This window comes from Vombatus ursinus, unplaced genomic scaffold (assembly GCF_900497805.2).
Source record: "Vombatus ursinus unplaced genomic scaffold, bare-nosed wombat genome assembly UNPS02001921.1, whole genome shotgun sequence".
Lineage (NCBI taxonomy): Eukaryota > Metazoa > Chordata > Mammalia > Diprotodontia > Vombatidae > Vombatus > Vombatus ursinus.
Genome location: NW_020941699.1, coordinates 6,166 through 23,241, shown reverse-complemented (window position 1 = coordinate 23,241; position 17,076 = coordinate 6,166). Strand labels below are relative to the sequence as shown.

Genomic DNA, 17,076 nt, shown 5'->3' with positions numbered 1-17,076 from the left:
TTAGTTAAAACTACACTCCCTGATTTTTAGCCCACAATATCTAAAAAGTAAATTTTACCTATCTTTAGTCTCTCACACGGGAATCACATGGATTTTGCTGCTGACATACCAATATCCATATCAAATCCCTCAATTAGGAGGGGGCATTCATTCAAAGACCCTGTATGGCTCTAATGTTTACTATGTGCAATCTTGGACAGAAGACTAAACTGTCCCTGGTACTCAGGCTCCTCATCTCTAAAATCAGAGTCTAGATTTTATGGCCTCTGGTGTTTCTTTTAGCTCTAACTAGATCTATGACCCTGTGACCACAGATGACAGATATGCTAAGAGCTGTCAAAAAGTATGCAAATAATTGAGTGAGAGGTATCAGGGGTTGCCTCCTGCTTTTATACTGGAAAAAAATCTGGGTCTAGGGCTCAGGAGACCTAAGTGCAGGCACTGACTACAGTTTGATACACAGTCTTAGGTATTACACTTCATTTTTTTGTGCCTCAATTTCTATTTTTGTAAAACTGAGACAACGCCCACTGCAATAGATGGTTGTGAAGCACGCAAAATAAAGGATGTGAGAACACTGAAAAAAGTGAAAAGTGCTGTAAGCGTAAAAGCATTATTAGCCTTAGCATATAAAATCTCCTTTTGGTGAGATTGTACAGAGATCATATATGTTTCATCTGAGATCTGGCTGCTTGAAATTTGTGGCTGAAATCATTAACGGTCTACACCAGTCCCCGTCACAGCATCATTTAAGTAAAATGAGGTCTTTAGAACCCCAGCTGTAGATGCGACAATGACTGACTCAACAACAGGCCATTAGAAGCTTCACTTCCTTTTCCTACCCCAGTATGATTCCTTCAAATCACAAAACAAAATGGAAATTTACCTTCAGCCTACGGACTTGAATATCTGAGAACTTCCTCACTCCATTGACTGAAGGCACCAAACGATTAAAGAGAGCCTTGAAGAAAAGAAGAAATAGGTCTTTTAAAGACAAAAGCATCATCTTATGCATATTATCACCACCAAGAGCCATATAAACAATACTTCAAATTCAGGTGATCTTTAGTTTTATTTTCTAAATATTCTACCGTACCTTGTCTGTCTGTGTCAGTTCGTGGAATATGTGGGCATCGATAGCAGCAGCAACCAAATTATTAGCTGCAGTAATGGCATGGATGTCACCAGTGAGATGGAGGTTGAACTAAAAAAAAAATTTTTTTTCTTCACATCAATTTTCCAACTTCCCATTATTTCTAAACACGCAGTCTGTGGCAACTGAACCAACTACTATGCTAAAGTCAGTAGAATAGTAACAGATCATAGTTACTGGGAAAATACTCCATACAACTTGTGAAAATGAAAAAAAAATTACCAATAATCTACCCACATAAAGAACCCCTCCCAAACATGGTCAATGTGGCATTTCCTAAATAACATGGTCCAGAACTCAGAAAAGACATATGCTGTTAGGGTAAGCTACAGGAACATTTAAAAAATTCAGCTGTATTTGTCTTTCATGTCCCATAAGTGAGTAATAAAGTTCTGTTGTTAGCATTTCACTAGGTAGTTATATTTCAACACAACTCATGTATATTTAAGAACTAGTTTACTCTTTGTTTGAGTCACAACATTTTAAAATTCTCTGAGTGTTGATATCTTCTTATATTTTATAAATATATATAAAGGTCTCCTTCCCAATCTCATGATCCAGTTCATTCACTGGCTTAGAAACTTTTAAAAATTAATGTTTAGGCAAAAGACATCCTTAACCCTTAAAGGCCACGCATATGAATGAAATAAGTTTGCAACAAGTTGACAAATTAAGAAGTGTTTCCTTTCAAGAAGTTTTGCTGAGTAGCAAATTGCTCACATACTAACAGAAAGAGATTACCTGCCAAATAAAAAAGCTTCAGTTTTAGAAAACCAAGAAAAATGAAAATTACCTCTTCCATTGGAACAACCTGAGAATAGCCCCCTCCTGCAGCTCCACCTAGAAGTCAGGTCAAAAATAAGCGTATCTAATCAGCAGCTATACTGAAATTTCTCTTAAAAATTAAAAAAAAAAAAAAAAAAAGAAGAAATTGAAACTTCTTATCAATTAAGACAGCTGGCTATATATTTTTGGCAATGATTTGGACAAATTTGTTCATAATTATATCTGCTTTCCATTTATGAATATTAAAATAAAGCCCTTTATCTTTATAAAAAGTAAAAATAATATTAGCATTGGAAATACGTTCCCCAATGGCACCAATTTTGAGAAAAACTAAATAAGCCCTAATAAAAAAATCAAGCATTCAGTTAAGAGTTCCTTAATTATTTGGTCCTCAGTTTCTTCAATTGTAAAATTAGTATCTTAGAGTAGATGTTCTCCAAGTTCCCTTTTAGTGCTAATATTCTTCAATTAGATTAAACAATTCCACAAGAAAATGAACTAATGTTTTTTTCCCCTTAAAAAGGAACTGGTATGAAGTAAAGAAAGCAGAACTTACAAAAAGAAAATTCATTCAAAAATACAAGGGCAAATGGACAGAGACAATGGAAGAAGATCCCTTCCACTGGGAAGGAATAATCATTAAGCTGTCAGGGCCAAATGCTTGCTGAAGAAATTTTTAAAAATATAAAGGAGACAAGGAATTATATAAAAGATTTGGAAAGTCATTCACTCAAAGTGGTTAAAATTTTAAAAATAGTAGTATCACAAATGCCATAATGATGTTGGAAAGGGATACAGAAACATAGAGAAAACATCTCTCTAAATATGCTGACATAGGAAGCTCTTCCATGAAATGTTACTACTGCTATATTTTTGCTTAGATCCAAAGGTCTCTCAGTTGTAAACATGGATCAATAAGAAAGACAAACTATTGTGACATACTAAGGATTTAGCCTAAGAAGGGATATCTGAGCTAGGGCAGTCATTAATCACTGAAAAGATGACAAATGAGTCTGAGAAATCAAATAGGAATGTGCAAGGCTTAGAAAGAAGAGAACAAATTTTTCTAGTTATGTTAGCTGATGCTTTTAAGGAAAGGTTAAGATGAGGTAAAGGCAGAATTGAAAGGTAAATAAACTAATAAAAAATGTTTAAGAGATGAAGCTAAGAAGAGCATTGAGTAGTGTTAATGAGAACATTAAACAGATTGTCATACAAGCAAAGATGAAATTATATTAGTAATTAACAAGAGTTGTATTAGAAGCCAATTAAAAGCTGAAAGTAAAAGGTTCTGCTCTTATAATTATAATTGGAAGTATATGGCAATTATGTTGAGAGAAGTTTTTAAGAAAAGTGTACAAATCCTGCTTAGAGCTCATTTTCATTCATTAGAGATAAGTAACAACTAACTAAGACAGAAGGATGTAGTGGAAAGATAAATGGACTTGGGACTGGGGGACCACAGTTCAAATGACTGTTCAGATACTTTTAACTATTTGACCATGGACAAATGCCTGAATTTCAGTTTCCTTATCTATAAAATGGAGAAAATAATATTACCCATCTCACAAAAGTGCAATTAGGAAAGTATTTTGTAACACCTCAGACGCACTACATTAATGTTACACATAGGTATATAAAATGAGTGTCATGTCGTTGAGCAATAAGTTATTACTTCCTATAAACAGAATTCCAGACGATCCTTTTGTAGTACTGACCGCAACAGCAGGCGAGGAATAGGACTAATCCTGTTAAAGATCTGACAAGAACCCTCACCCAAACTACATCTGGAGCAGGTTAATAATCGTACTACATTGGAACTCCTATAACCATCAGAAGATACCTGGCCTAGCCAGAATCTAAGCGTTCTACTGCAGGGAACAAAAATCCAATCAAATGAAATGAGAAGGTTCTCACTGACCATAGGATCAAAGACCAACGAATACCTTTTATTCCAAAGGTTGGGCCCTGAGATGGTTGTCAAACACAAGCAAAAACATTCTGGTGAAGATGTGCTCCCAGAGCTTGAACCAGCCCTAGTGTGGTTGTACTCTTTCCTTCTCCCAGAGGTGTAGGGGTTATTCTTTAATATAAAAATGAAAAAACAAGAGGAAAAAAACCAACAACAAAAAAAATCAATTTATTTACAGTACTTGGATTTCATTGAATTTTTTTACTGAAACTTTAATAATTGTTTTGGTACAAGAAATATGGAATAAAAGGTGTAAAGAATAAAACCGACACAGAGACCTTACCCCACTGTCATCATGAAATAATTCCACCATTTTAAAAAAAATCTGAGAAAGAAATGCCTAAGATGGCATCATTTCCATTTTCCATTTAGGGATCTGATACAGTTCCTAAAACTATGAAACTAAATCAATGTCCTACTTTGCTTCCACCCTTCACTAAGTAGCCACTACACTATTTGGGGAGAATAGAAACCACAGTCATTGGTCTATCTGTTAGTACAGGAAATTGGTTGAGCCTCAAATTAGATAAAGATCACTGTTTTTCCATTTAACCTCTATGTTCCTCTTACTAAAGTAGAATGGAAAAAGCATTGAACTGAAGTTGAGAAACCTACAATCTAGTCCCAACCCTACAAATCACTTCATCTCCTTAGAGGTAGTTCACTATCTATAAAATGAGGGCAGATGAATTAACTTGAAAAATAAACCATCTCTTCCTCCATGTCATACAAGGCTAGGAAATCTGTATGCATTAGAAATGGTAGCAAGAACTATTAGAAATATACCCCAAAGAGATAAGAAATGAAGGAAAAGATTGTTTGTGTGTACAAAAAATATTTAGAGCATCAATTTGAAAACAAAGCCGGGACCTATTAACTGGGAGCTGTACAAATTCTCATGTATGAGTGTAACAGAATATTACTGAGTTGTAAAAAATGACAAGAGGGGCTGATTAAGAGAAATCTGGGAAGATCTGTATGAACTAATGTTGAATGCAGTGAGCAGAACCAGAACAATTTTGACAATGACTATGACAATGTAAAGGACAACAGCTTTGAAAGTTTTAAGGACTCTGAACAACATAAAAATCAATAATGACTCCAGAAGACTGATTATCAAACATGCTTTTTAACTTCTGGCAGAGAAGTAATGGATTGTACGTGAAGAATGAAGCTTATATTTTCAGACATGATTGACATGTAAATTTCTTTTGCTCATAGTATTTTTTTTTTTTACAATGGAAGGGCTTTCATTTGGGAGTGGCAGGGGAGATGCAGGGAAGAGCCGGGAAGAATAAGAATGCTATTAAAACAGAAAAAAAGGAGTCAATGAAATGTTCATATATGTTGATATTTTACAAAGTTCATAAAAAAAAGAGGAAAAAATCTATAGTTTGATTTTGAGTTACCAATCAACTTGGTAACATGTATCAGAAAAACATACCCCGTTACGACCACATATTTTCCATCAGGCTGGTGTTTCAGGCATTCTAAGGTAGACAGCAAAACCTTGGCTTTTGTCTGACCATACATTTCCACTTCTTCAGAGAGCAAGCCAATTTCTTTAGCCAGGTAACCAATGGGCTTTGCTGTGCAAGAACGTGATATTTCAATGTCACTTTAAAGAAATGTGGAGGAAATTTTATGTGGTGCTTCATTCAGTCAATTTAATAATAGAATTCCCCTCAGAGTAAGCTGCTTCTAGAAATACCATACACATATACTAATTACATAATTCAGGATAGGTGGTTCTAATGTCAGCAGTAAAATTACCTTGGAACAGGGGTCTTGAGGCTAAGATGGTTATACTGGATGTTCCATTTTCCTGGTGTACATTTCTCTAGGAAATGCTTTGCACTTTCTACTGTGCTCTAAATAAAAACATACACACATACACAAAAGATTAATATAACCTTACAAAAGGAAGTAATTATCTGATTTTCATAAGTGATGATGCTCCATTTTTTGGCATACCTTTCAGAAAGTATACATATATTTAAAATTAGGAACTAGAAAATCAGCAACATGAACATTTCCATATACAAAGGACAAAAAAGGTGATTGTATGTGAAACCATTAATCTATTACATAAAGTTCATAATTTAAAATATATACTAAAGTTAAATTAGTTTTAACTTACAATCACCCTCACTGTAGGTTCCCTTCTAAACTTCCTTCTATTCTGTTGTGAATTAGAAATTTTAAAAAATATTCCCTCTTAAATGATCAAAAACTTTCTCCTACCTTTCCCTAAACGCATCTATTGAATGTGAGATACTGTAATTTTATGGCAGCAGTCAGAATTTTTTTTTAAAGTTTGCCCATTTAGCTATTTGAGTTGATAACACAAACCCTACAAAGCAAGGTCCCACAGAACAAAGTTAAAGATCTCAATGGAATGAAATGGTACAATCTGTTAAACTGGCAAGGGATGCTATCTTCCAATATACCATACTATAGTCATATGTATGATGGAAAGCCCAAATTAAAAGCAAATGACACTCAAAAAATTTGAAAGACATCTTGGAGTAATAACAACAACAACAACAATAATGATAGCTGACATAGAGGATTTTAATGTTTACAAGTATTTTGTTTTACATCTATTATCATAAAACAAGTAGGCCTCCAGAGTCAAATTCTTGAAGTATAAAGGTATAAACTGAACAAGATGGGGAGGCATGGATGGGCAGTGATATACCCTGTCAGAGGAAATTGCAGATCTATTGTAGTAATGAAATAAAATTATCTCATTTTGTCCCTCACAAAAACCTAAGTGCTATAGGTAATAATCCCCATTATTCAGTTGAGGAAACTGAGGCTTATAAAGGTTAAGCGCCTTGGTCATAGTCACACAGCTAGTAACTGTCAAGAGGTGGGATTTGAAATGATGTCACCTGACTGCTGGAACGCTGTTCTTCATTATGCTGCTTCGTTTAATGGTGTTCAAATTGTTGCACAGTAATCATCTTTTATCACTATTTACTCTTACTAGCTATTGTCTATTCCAGTATATTCTTTAAGCCATTAAGCTTAAAACTACACTAAGACTTTTTGGGACATCCTATATCTGTGAAAAAGCAAGAACAAGTAGCTTAACAGTGTGCTAAGTAAATGTTATGAGATCTGAGTTATAATACTAATTCTGTCATTCACTGGGTCCTAGGGTAAGTCACTGGGCTTCTTTCCCTCAAGTTCCTCATCTGTAATACACCTGCCCATAAGAGAGATAGAACTAGGCAATTTCTATGAAGTTACCGTGACGCCTTAAACAAAAATGCAACCAGGTGTAATAGAAACAACACTGAACTTAAGAGGCAGAGGTGGCCTAAGTCTGAATTTTTTTTCCAGTACTTAGTAGTTACATGACCCTGGTTAAGTCATATAACCTCTCTGAGCCTCAGTTTCTTCAACTGCATAAAGGGGTTAACATACCCACATGCCTGCCTCACAGGGTTCATGATTACATGATATAATGTATACAAACTGCACTGTAAGTGTTAAAGTATAATATAAATGTCAGCTATTGTTATTACTACAGTCATGGCTTAGCTGATAGAGCTGACAAGTCAGGAAGCCTTGAATTCAAGTCTCACTTCTGGATACAGACTTGTAACATGACTATGGCATAGCTACAACTTCTCAGTTGCTCTCCAAGCAGCAATCTAAGACTGCAAAGTTGAAAAACTTCATCAGTAGAGGGACTTACTTTCCTGGGAGTTCCCTATTCAAAAGAAATCATGGGTCTGGTAAAAAGATCAAAACACCTTATCTATCCTAGGTAGGGGATAAAAAAAGAGGTACAAGTTGTATAACATAATGGATACCTCACTTCTACCCCTAAAATCATTTGTTCTATACCTAATTTTAGGAGGCAAAGAATATTTATAAAAACAACCCCCCCCCCCCACTCTCTTCTCCCACCTAGCTTGATTCAATGGTGGACAGACCCAAGATTCTTGGAATTACATTATTTTAGAACTGGAAAGGATCTTAGAGGCCATGTTTCTTCACTTTATAGATTAGGAAACAGATGCCCAGACAGCTTAAATGATTTTCCCAAAGTAAAAAGTGAGTGAGTAGAAGAACCAAGACAAGAACCCAAATCTCTCGACTCTATATTTAGTGTTCTTTCTATTACCTCACAATAAAGAATTGTGCTTCAATTTCAGCAAGTTTTCATTCCAGCCTGGCTTCAGTACTGCCAACCAATAGACTCCTGGGCTGCCTCCCTCCATTCATGGTTGGGATGTGTTGAGAAAGTGAGCGATCCACATTTCAAAATCAAATATAAATAATTTTAGAGATCATCTGTGCCATTGCTCTACTCCTTTAGAACAGATAATTAGCTCTATGTTTATTTATCTTCATCTCCACATAAATTTCTTTGCCAGGCTAATATATTTATTTATCTCTTCTGAGTCTATTCTCCAAACATTTCTGAAACCGAAGGATATGACAAACAACTACTGTCTGTTGTACTGATTGTTATTACATAAAATGCTTTTTATTTATTTATTTTTTTTTGCAAATGGAAGTACCTGCATTAACATTGCCACAGTCATGGGTCCAACTCCACCAGGAGCTGGCGTGATGTAGGAAGTCTTCTCTTTTGCTTCATGATAAGCCACATCCCCCACAACTCTTTTTCCATTAGGTTTTCCATTATCTACAGAATAATTTTTAAAAAGAAAAAAATCCTTACAGATAAAGGAAATACCCAGACCAAATTCTCATGAATTTTTAGCTTTTCATCCAATGTTTTCATAGCTGTGTTTCCTGTAGTATCTGATAGAGTGACAGTTATTTGAGAGTTTGTACTAGAAACTTAAGTGGGCTTAAGATCTTGGGTCCTACCAGGTATAATTCCCTTTTCCTCTTTAAAGAATAAGATAGGGAGACAGAGTCAAGATGGTGGAGTAAAGGTAGGGACTCACCTGAGCTATCCCCTAAACGCCTCCAAATACCTTTAAAAATGACTCTAAACAAATTCTATAGCAGCAGAACCCACAAAAAGACAGTGAAACAAATTTCCAGCCCAAGACAACTTGAAAAGTTGGCAGGAAAGATCTGTTGCACCAGGGTGAGAGAGGAGTGTAGTCCAGTACAGGCCAGGCCCCAGCAAACACGGAGCAGCCTTGGGGTGACTGAATCCCTGGCAGCAGTAGTGGTTTCCAGACCCCTCTGCCCATAGATACTAAAGACAGCTTAGTCCAACGCAGGTGTGCCATCACAGCCCAGCCACAGCAAACCAGAGCAGGCCTTGGAAATCATTGAATCAGCAGTTACAGCAGCTGTTTATAGAGCTCTCATCCCACAGATGGTAAAGGAGTAGAACAACTGATCAGAAGAAGATTACAAAGGTCTCTTTGTGAGCATTGAGGAAGAACTCTGTTGGTTTGTACATACTTGGATCCGGGTCCTAGTACTGGGTGGCAGTCTCAGAACGAGGAGGAGCATCAGTACACCAGAGCTTGTGGCAGAAGTGTGGGGGGTGGGGAGGAGAGACACTCCTCACAGTTCCAGGGCAGAAAAGATGTTTATGGTCACTCACAGACCACAGGACAACTAGTAGAGGCCCAGAGAGTAGTAAATATGTCTCCTTAGATCATGCCACCTTGGAAGAACTGAAAAATTACAGGTCCCTAGAAGTATCTCTGAAAACAGGTGCACAAAACCCTTGAAGTAGTACTCCCTCCACACTGGAAGCAGAGCCCTACCTTACCAGAGGTAAATAGTCAAGTAATTAGTTGGGAAAATAAGCAAACAGTGAGGGGGAAAAAAAACCCTCAATCTATAGAATCTTACTTTGGTGACAAGGAAGATCAAAACACACAATCAGAAGACAACAAAGTCAAAGCTCCTACATCCAAAGGCTCTAAGAAAAATAGGAATTGGTCTCAGGCCATGGAAGAGCTCAAAAAGGATTTTGAAAACAAGTAAGAGAGGTAGAGGAAAAATTGGAAAGAAAAATGAGAGTAATGCAAGAAAATCATGAAAAACGAGTCAACAGCTTGGTAAAGGAGACACAAAAAAAAATACTGAAGAAAATAACACCTTACAAAACAGACTAGGCCAAATAGTAAAAGAGGTCCAAAAAGCCAATGAGGAGAAGAATGCCTTAAAAAGCAGAATTGGCCAAATGGAAAAGGAGGTCCAAAAGCTCACTGAAGAAAATAATTTCTTAAAAATTAGAACGGAACAAATGGAAGCTATGATCCTATGAGAAATCAACAAACGATAAAACAAAACCAAAAGAACAAAAAAATTTTGGACAATGTGGAATATTTCATTGGAAAAAAAAACTGACCTGCAACACAGATCCAAGAGAGAGAATTTTTAAATTATTAGACTACCTAAAAGCAATGATCAAAAAAAAATAAAATAAAAAGAGCCTAGACATCATCTTTCAAGAAATTATCAAGGAAAACTACCCTGATATTCTAAGAACCAGAAGGTAAAATAGAAATTGAAAGAATCCACCAATCACCCCCTGAAAGAGATCCCAAAAGGAAAACTGCCAGGAATATTATAGCCAAATTCTACAGTTCTTAGGTCAAGGAGAAAATATTACAAGCAGCCAAAAAGAAATATTTCAAGTACCATGGAGCCAGAGTCAGGATAACACAAGATTTAGCAGCTTCTACATCAAAGGATTGGACGGTTTGGAATATGATATCCCAGAGGGCAAAGGAGCTAGGATTACAACCAAGAATCACCTACCCAGCAAAACTGAGTATAATCCTTCTGGGGAAAAAAATGGACATTCTATAAGATAGAAGACTTTCAAGCATTCTTGAAAAGACCAGAGCTGAATAGAAAATTTGATCTTCAAATACAAGACTCAGGAGAAACATAAAAAGGTAAACAGCAAAGGGCAATCACAAGGGACCTAATAAGGTTAAACTGTTTACATTCCTACATGGGAAGATGATATTTGTAACTCATAAGACCTTTCTCATTATTAGGGTAGTTAGAAGGAGTATATATATAGAGAGGGCACATGTATAGTGTGACTATAAAGGGATGATTTCTAAATAAAATCAAGGGGTGAGAGAGGGATATACTGGGAGAAACAGAAAAGAGAGAGGTAGAATAGGGGTAAATTATCTCACATAAAAGAGGCAATAAAAAGCTTTTACAGTGGAGGGGAAGAGGGGGGAGGTGAGGCAGAATGAGTGAACCTTACTCTCATCAGAAATAGCTCAAAGCGGAAATATACATGCGCAATTGGCTATAGAAATCTATCTTACCCTACAGGAAAGCAGGAGGGGACAGGGGTGGGGGTTTGTGATAGAAGGGAGGGCAGATTGGGGGAGAAGCAAAACACTTTTGAAGAGGGACAGTGAAAGGAGAGAGAGAATAGAATAAAGGTAGGCAGTAGAATAGGATGGAGGGAAATACAGTTAGCAATAGTAACTGTGAAAGAATTTTTTGAAGCAAGTTTCTCTGGTAAAGGCCTCATTTCTCAAACATATAAAGAACTGAACCAAATTTATAAAAATAAGAGCCATTCCCCAACTGATAAATGATCAAAAAGTATGGTTATTTTTTAGCTAAAGTAATCAAAGCTATCTGAAGCCACATGAAAAAATACTCTAACTCACTATTGATTGGAGAAATGCAAATTAAAAGCAATTCTCAGGTACTACCTCCTATCTGTTAGACTGGCTAACAGGACAGAAAAGGCAAATGAGAAATGTTGGAAGGGATGTGGGAAAAATGAGACATTAATGCACTATTGGTAGAGTTGTGAATTGATTGAACCATTCTGCAGAGTAGTTTGGAACTATGCCTAAAGGGCTATAAAACCAAGAATACTCTTTGACCTAGCAATACCACTACTAGGTCTGTATCCCAAAAGAGATAAAAAACAAAAAGGAAAAGGACCTATATGTACAAAAATATTTATAGTAGCTCTTTTATGGAGACAAAGAAATAGAAGTTGAGGGGTTGTCCATCAATTGGGAAATGGCTGAATAAGCTGTGGAATGTGATTATGATAGAATTCTATTGTACCATAAGAAATGATGAGCAGGATGCTCTCAGAAAAACCTAGAAAGACTTGCATGGGCTGATGCCAAGTGAAATGTACTGTGTACAAAGAAACAGCAATATTTTAAGATGTTCAGCTGTGAATAACCACAATGATCCAAGACAACTCTGATGGACTTATGATGAAAAATGCTATTTATCCCCAGAGAAAGAAGTGATAGTGCCTGAATACAGATTGAACTTTTTTTAACTTTATTTTTCTTGAGTTTTTTGGTCTATGTTTTCTTTCACAACATGAATAATAGTTTTGCATGACTATACATGTATAACCTGTCTCAAACTGCTTGCCTTCTCAATGAAGGTGGGTGGGGAGAGAGGAAGGGAGAGAATTTGGAACTCAAAGTTTTAAAAACAAATGTTAAATTGTTTTTACATGTAACTGGGGAGAAAAAATAAATTAAAAAAAATCTGCTATGGCTATGGTAAGCTATTGCTATTTTCAACTTCAAAAAGAATAAGATAAATGGTAGTTGCTAAATCATTAAAATAAACAAACACTAAAAGATGGAAAAACAATAAAATGCTTAGGCTTTGATAGACTAACAGGAAAATCCTTTTGCCTGACACCCGGCATTGAAGAAAACCAAAGCTGTTCTTTATTCTTTATGCCAATTAACAGTTCCATAATGAACCCATCTTAAAATGTTAATTTACCACGGCCTACAAAGAGAGTTTTTAGGTGCACAAAGCCTGAACCCTGTCACATCTGCCAGATTCCGTTTCTACAGCAACTGTCAGCATTCTGTTAAGCTTCCCTGCATGAGCTGAAGAACAATCCAACATCCAATTCCAAAGACGAGCAGCTCCATAAATGTATGCAAAAGGCAAAGAATGTAATTACACTTTCCTCAAAAGGATGCCAAGAACAACTACAAATCTTACCAGCAAAGAATAGCTATTTGGAAGAACAAAAGCAAAGGATACACCATACACTCCCTCACACAAAGCACCTCCCACACTCAGTTTCACTGCTTCTCCTAGGAAAGGGGAAGGTCTAGACTTTGCAGCTCCAAGGTTCAGAGCCAGAATCTGGAATTCCATTGTGAGCAAGGCCTTCCAACGTTTGCATGTAATCTTGTTTCAGTCACCACTTTTCTTTGCTTTCAGTTCTCTAGGGATGAAGAAGTCTATATTGGGAAGAGCACTGATGTAGGAGTCTTGTGTCTTGACATGGCTAACCCACGCTCAGCCTTTATAGCCTCCTCCTCTGCAGTGCTGGCAAATGCCACCTCCCCTACCAAACTCACAGAAGCGTTTCTAGAACTAAATAAGATAATGTAATTGCAAGTGCTCTTAAAAGGATAAGACACCATGCAAATATAAGGGATGTTGCTGTTGCTGCTTCTCTACCTTCACAACCAGAACTTCCTGTGAAAGCTTTAGATTGTGAGAAGTTTTGTTTGTTTTTGAGCAGTAAACTGGGAAAGAACACTTATTCCTGGATCTCTTAAGCTAAAAGGCTCAGAGTAACATTTCCAATTAATGAAACTGTAGCATGTTATAGTCAACTACTACCTATAGCTTAGTTTTTGGATTCACTTCAAACTTTTCTTTTTCTGTACTCTCAGATTTAGTCCAATAATAAGGTGGGCTTACAGACTGCTTTCCTGTTTTCATGAAGTACAGTAGCCCTCTCAGTCTTTCAATAAATAACATCCAGCATAGCAACCACTCAACAATTTCCAAAACCTACTGTACAAATCACAAATCTCAATTTTCCTCCAGAATGGCTAAATTTTATGGTAGTCTTATCTCTCTCTCAGCTCTTTGACTGCCTTAGGAAAGGTATGACTACCAGATTGGCCATTTTTCAATGTGAAGATGTGGAAGCTTTCACAGAATTTCAGCCTCTAAAATTTGGAGAGGTCCTTAGAGGCCCTTTAATCCAGCCTCTACAAGACAAAGAATCCTTTTTAGAGCAGCCCCAACAAAAAGTCCTCCAGCCTCTGCTTAAAGACCTAGTCAATGAGGGGAAACTCACCATTTCCCAGCAAGAAGACCAGTGCCCATTCTACTTTGAGATAGCTCAAGTTATCAGGAAGTATTTTTCTACATGGAACTGAAACTTGCCTTCCTGAAACTTCTACCTGACTCCTAGTTTGGCTTCTTACAGCCAAACATAGGAAGTCTAATCCCTCTTCCACATGATAGCCCTGCAAATACTTGGAAATTGCTATCATATCCCCTTTAAGTCTTCTCTTCTACAGGATACACATTCCCAGTTCCATCCGATGATCTTATATGGCATAGTCTCCATTCTTTTCACTAACCCAACTGCTTTCTTCTACTTTCAATTGGCAGAGGCCGCTTGGGTTTTTGGTAGGACAATGTTATTTTATCCCTTGAATGTACTACAAAAGTAATGATTAAAGTAAAAGTAATAATCAAATTACTATTAACTTAATTATTTAAATGAATTAATAAATTAATATTAAAAGTAATAATTAAAATAAGAACCAAGACATGAGCATCCCTTTGTAGGGGACAAGGATCTATCCAAAAGGACATTTGGAAAGTTTAGCCTTTGGATTCATTCACTCTATTGTTCTGTCACATTTTTTATTCTTTCTCATGCAACATGAGAACCAGTTTTGTAGACAACTATGTGTGTATATGTTCTAACCTAACAATAACAATTCACAGAGGAACAACAGTAAGAAAGAGCTGTTTTTGTTTTATTCATATTTATTCTCTAAGAAAGGCAGATTGTAGGGAAGACAGATAAAAGCTTCAAGTTCAAGTAAACATTCTATGATAACCTACAAGAATAACCAGCCATCATCTATTAACTTTCTTATTCTATCTCTCTGCATCTCACAAAGGATAAAGGTGAAGAATGGCAAAGGCTGAAATCTTGTTATATAGAGGACATAAGATCTTAAAGAGAAGAAACTCCGGTATCATCAGGAAGCAGAGAAAGCGATGAGTTTTAGGAGAGCAATTTCTTTATAATCCATTAGGTAATTGCACTGCAGGAAAAATGAGCTATCAATTATGAGTTACTGCCTTAAAAGCATGGTGAGAGAGTGGGAGGGAGATTAAATATGGTGAAAACTTGACAGTGACTAATTTTCTTAGCAATTTAATAACTGTACCTCATATTTAAGACTAGAAGGGGAAAAGAAGATTATCTTTCACTTTAAGACTTGAAACAAAGCCTAGATGCTACACTGTATATTTATTCAGTAAGACTAGATTTCATCAACGTCATCTAAAAATCACATCTTTACTCCCTCCCATTCCCCATCACATTAAGGTCCCATAAATGGCACAAGTTCTAGAATAGTTCACTCATCACCATTCCATTCAACGTGTACGTTCTTGGCTTATTTCCAATGAGTCAAAGGATCTTCCTCTACCCTCCCCAACTTCCAAAAATAGCAAGTGGAGCACCAACCTGGAACATAGTTGATTCCACAGTCTATTACTATAGCTCCAGGTTTAATCCATTCTCCTCTCACCATTTCAGGCTGTCCAGTTGCAACCACAAGAATATCAGCTTTATTCACCTGTCAAAAAAAGGGGGGAAAAAACAAAAACAATCATAGCAGTAAATAGAAATTGATACTAGAAATACAGTCAAGAAGTGGAAAGGGCATTGGGATGGGAAGATAACATCAGGAATCTTGTCTTTTCCTCTAAGCTATCTCAGACAAGCCTTGTAAGTCACTTAGCTTCTTAGGTTTCAATTTCCTCATCTATAAAATAGGGATACGACCATGTTCTTTGTAGGGACATTGTGAAAGAAATTTACTGGGGATATTTAAGGGGAGAGGTTGAGAGGAAAGCCTTACAAATGAGCCAAAGACTCATTACTAAAAATCCCAAGTGAAGCTATTTCTGATATTTATCTCCTTCAATTCTACAAGACACATCTCTGTTCACAGAAGCATTAGCCTCATCTTATTATGAATACAAAAATCTGGCTGAACATCTTGATTTAGACATTTGCCTATGATCACAAAGACATTAGAATTTATTCCTGTTCCGTGCTAAGGATTTCAGTGTAGTCAGAAAACAAACTGCCACTGTCCAAGTGCTACTTTGTGACATCCAATTCCCTGCACCCTTATGACATAGCACACCTTTGGACAGCTAACACTGATAAACCTTAGGTATACACTATTCCCTGAAGATCTTACCTCCTCAGACAACTGGATAGTCTTTGAATGGCATGTGGTCACTGTGGCATTATTCCACAGAAGCAAGTCATGCATTGGTGCACCAACAATCTTGCTACGTCCAACCACCACAGCATGCCTACCAGCAATTTGTACTCCTGAAAGAAACCCCAGAATCGATCTCAAACACAGAGGCAAGAGGAATTTTTTGTTCATAATGCTACCTATATTTTACTTGGGTCAGAGGGAATAAGTGTACACGTATGGGCTTCTATCATAAGTCAGAAACTTTTTAAGTTTCTTCACCTCCCTTCATTATTGGGTGTAAATTCTCTGCTTTTAAGTTTGAGTAACAAATTGAGACTTGGACATGCACTCCTTCTTGCTGTGGGTTTTCTGAAAGCAGCTTAAGCAAAATCCATCCACTGAGTCATAGCAGTGGGAAGAAAACCCACACACATACATAAAAAAAAAAAAAACCACAACTTGACACACAGCTAAACAGCTAAATGGAAGAAGGTACCAGACTAAATTACAAGAAACAAAAGTTATAAGCAACAAAGCTGGGGTGGGGTGGGGGGGGTGGAGAGAGAAGGGGAGAAAAGGAGACAGAAAGCAGAGAAAGATTATTAGATTAATGAGTATGTAGTTTCATTTTCTTTAACTTCAAGAAAAATGATATACTGGAAGAGTGTTAAGAGTTCTCCTTGCCCAATTTCCCTTGAAGTTGGGGATCTGGGCAGAGGCTATGGCTGGAAAATGAGAAGGGTCCAGAGATTCAGAGCTGGAAGGGATCTTATATCTAGTCTAACACCTTCATTTTGCAGAAGAAGAAACCGAGACCCTGGAAGGTGAGGTAACCCATAGGATCCCAGATCCCCCAACAAACATCTCCCCAAAACTAAAAATGTCCCGTTATCTGGTAAAATAAGGAGAATCACATACAGAGTCCTGCACCAGGCCTATGAGTGCACAGAAGCACTGACAAA

The 17,076-nt window shown here is 36.8% G+C and overlaps 1 protein-coding gene across 1 annotated transcript in view; it reads right to left on the bottom strand.

The window, feature by feature from the left end:
• Positions 1–886: 886 nt before the first annotated feature.
• Positions 887–17,076, bottom strand: part of LOC114048263 (C-1-tetrahydrofolate synthase, cytoplasmic-like) — a gene marked incomplete at both ends in the record, with an annotated part of 21,780 nt that continues 5,590 nt past the window's right edge. Inside the window, 9 exon segments of the mRNA XM_027869160.1 lie at positions 887–961; positions 1,097–1,204; positions 1,947–1,993; positions 3,886–4,022; positions 5,356–5,529; positions 5,685–5,782; positions 8,453–8,580; positions 15,364–15,475; positions 16,109–16,245. Of these exon segments, the coding sequence (XP_027724961.1) occupies positions 887–961; positions 1,097–1,204; positions 1,947–1,993; positions 3,886–4,022; positions 5,356–5,529; positions 5,685–5,782; positions 8,453–8,580; positions 15,364–15,475; positions 16,109–16,245 (1,016 nt within the window).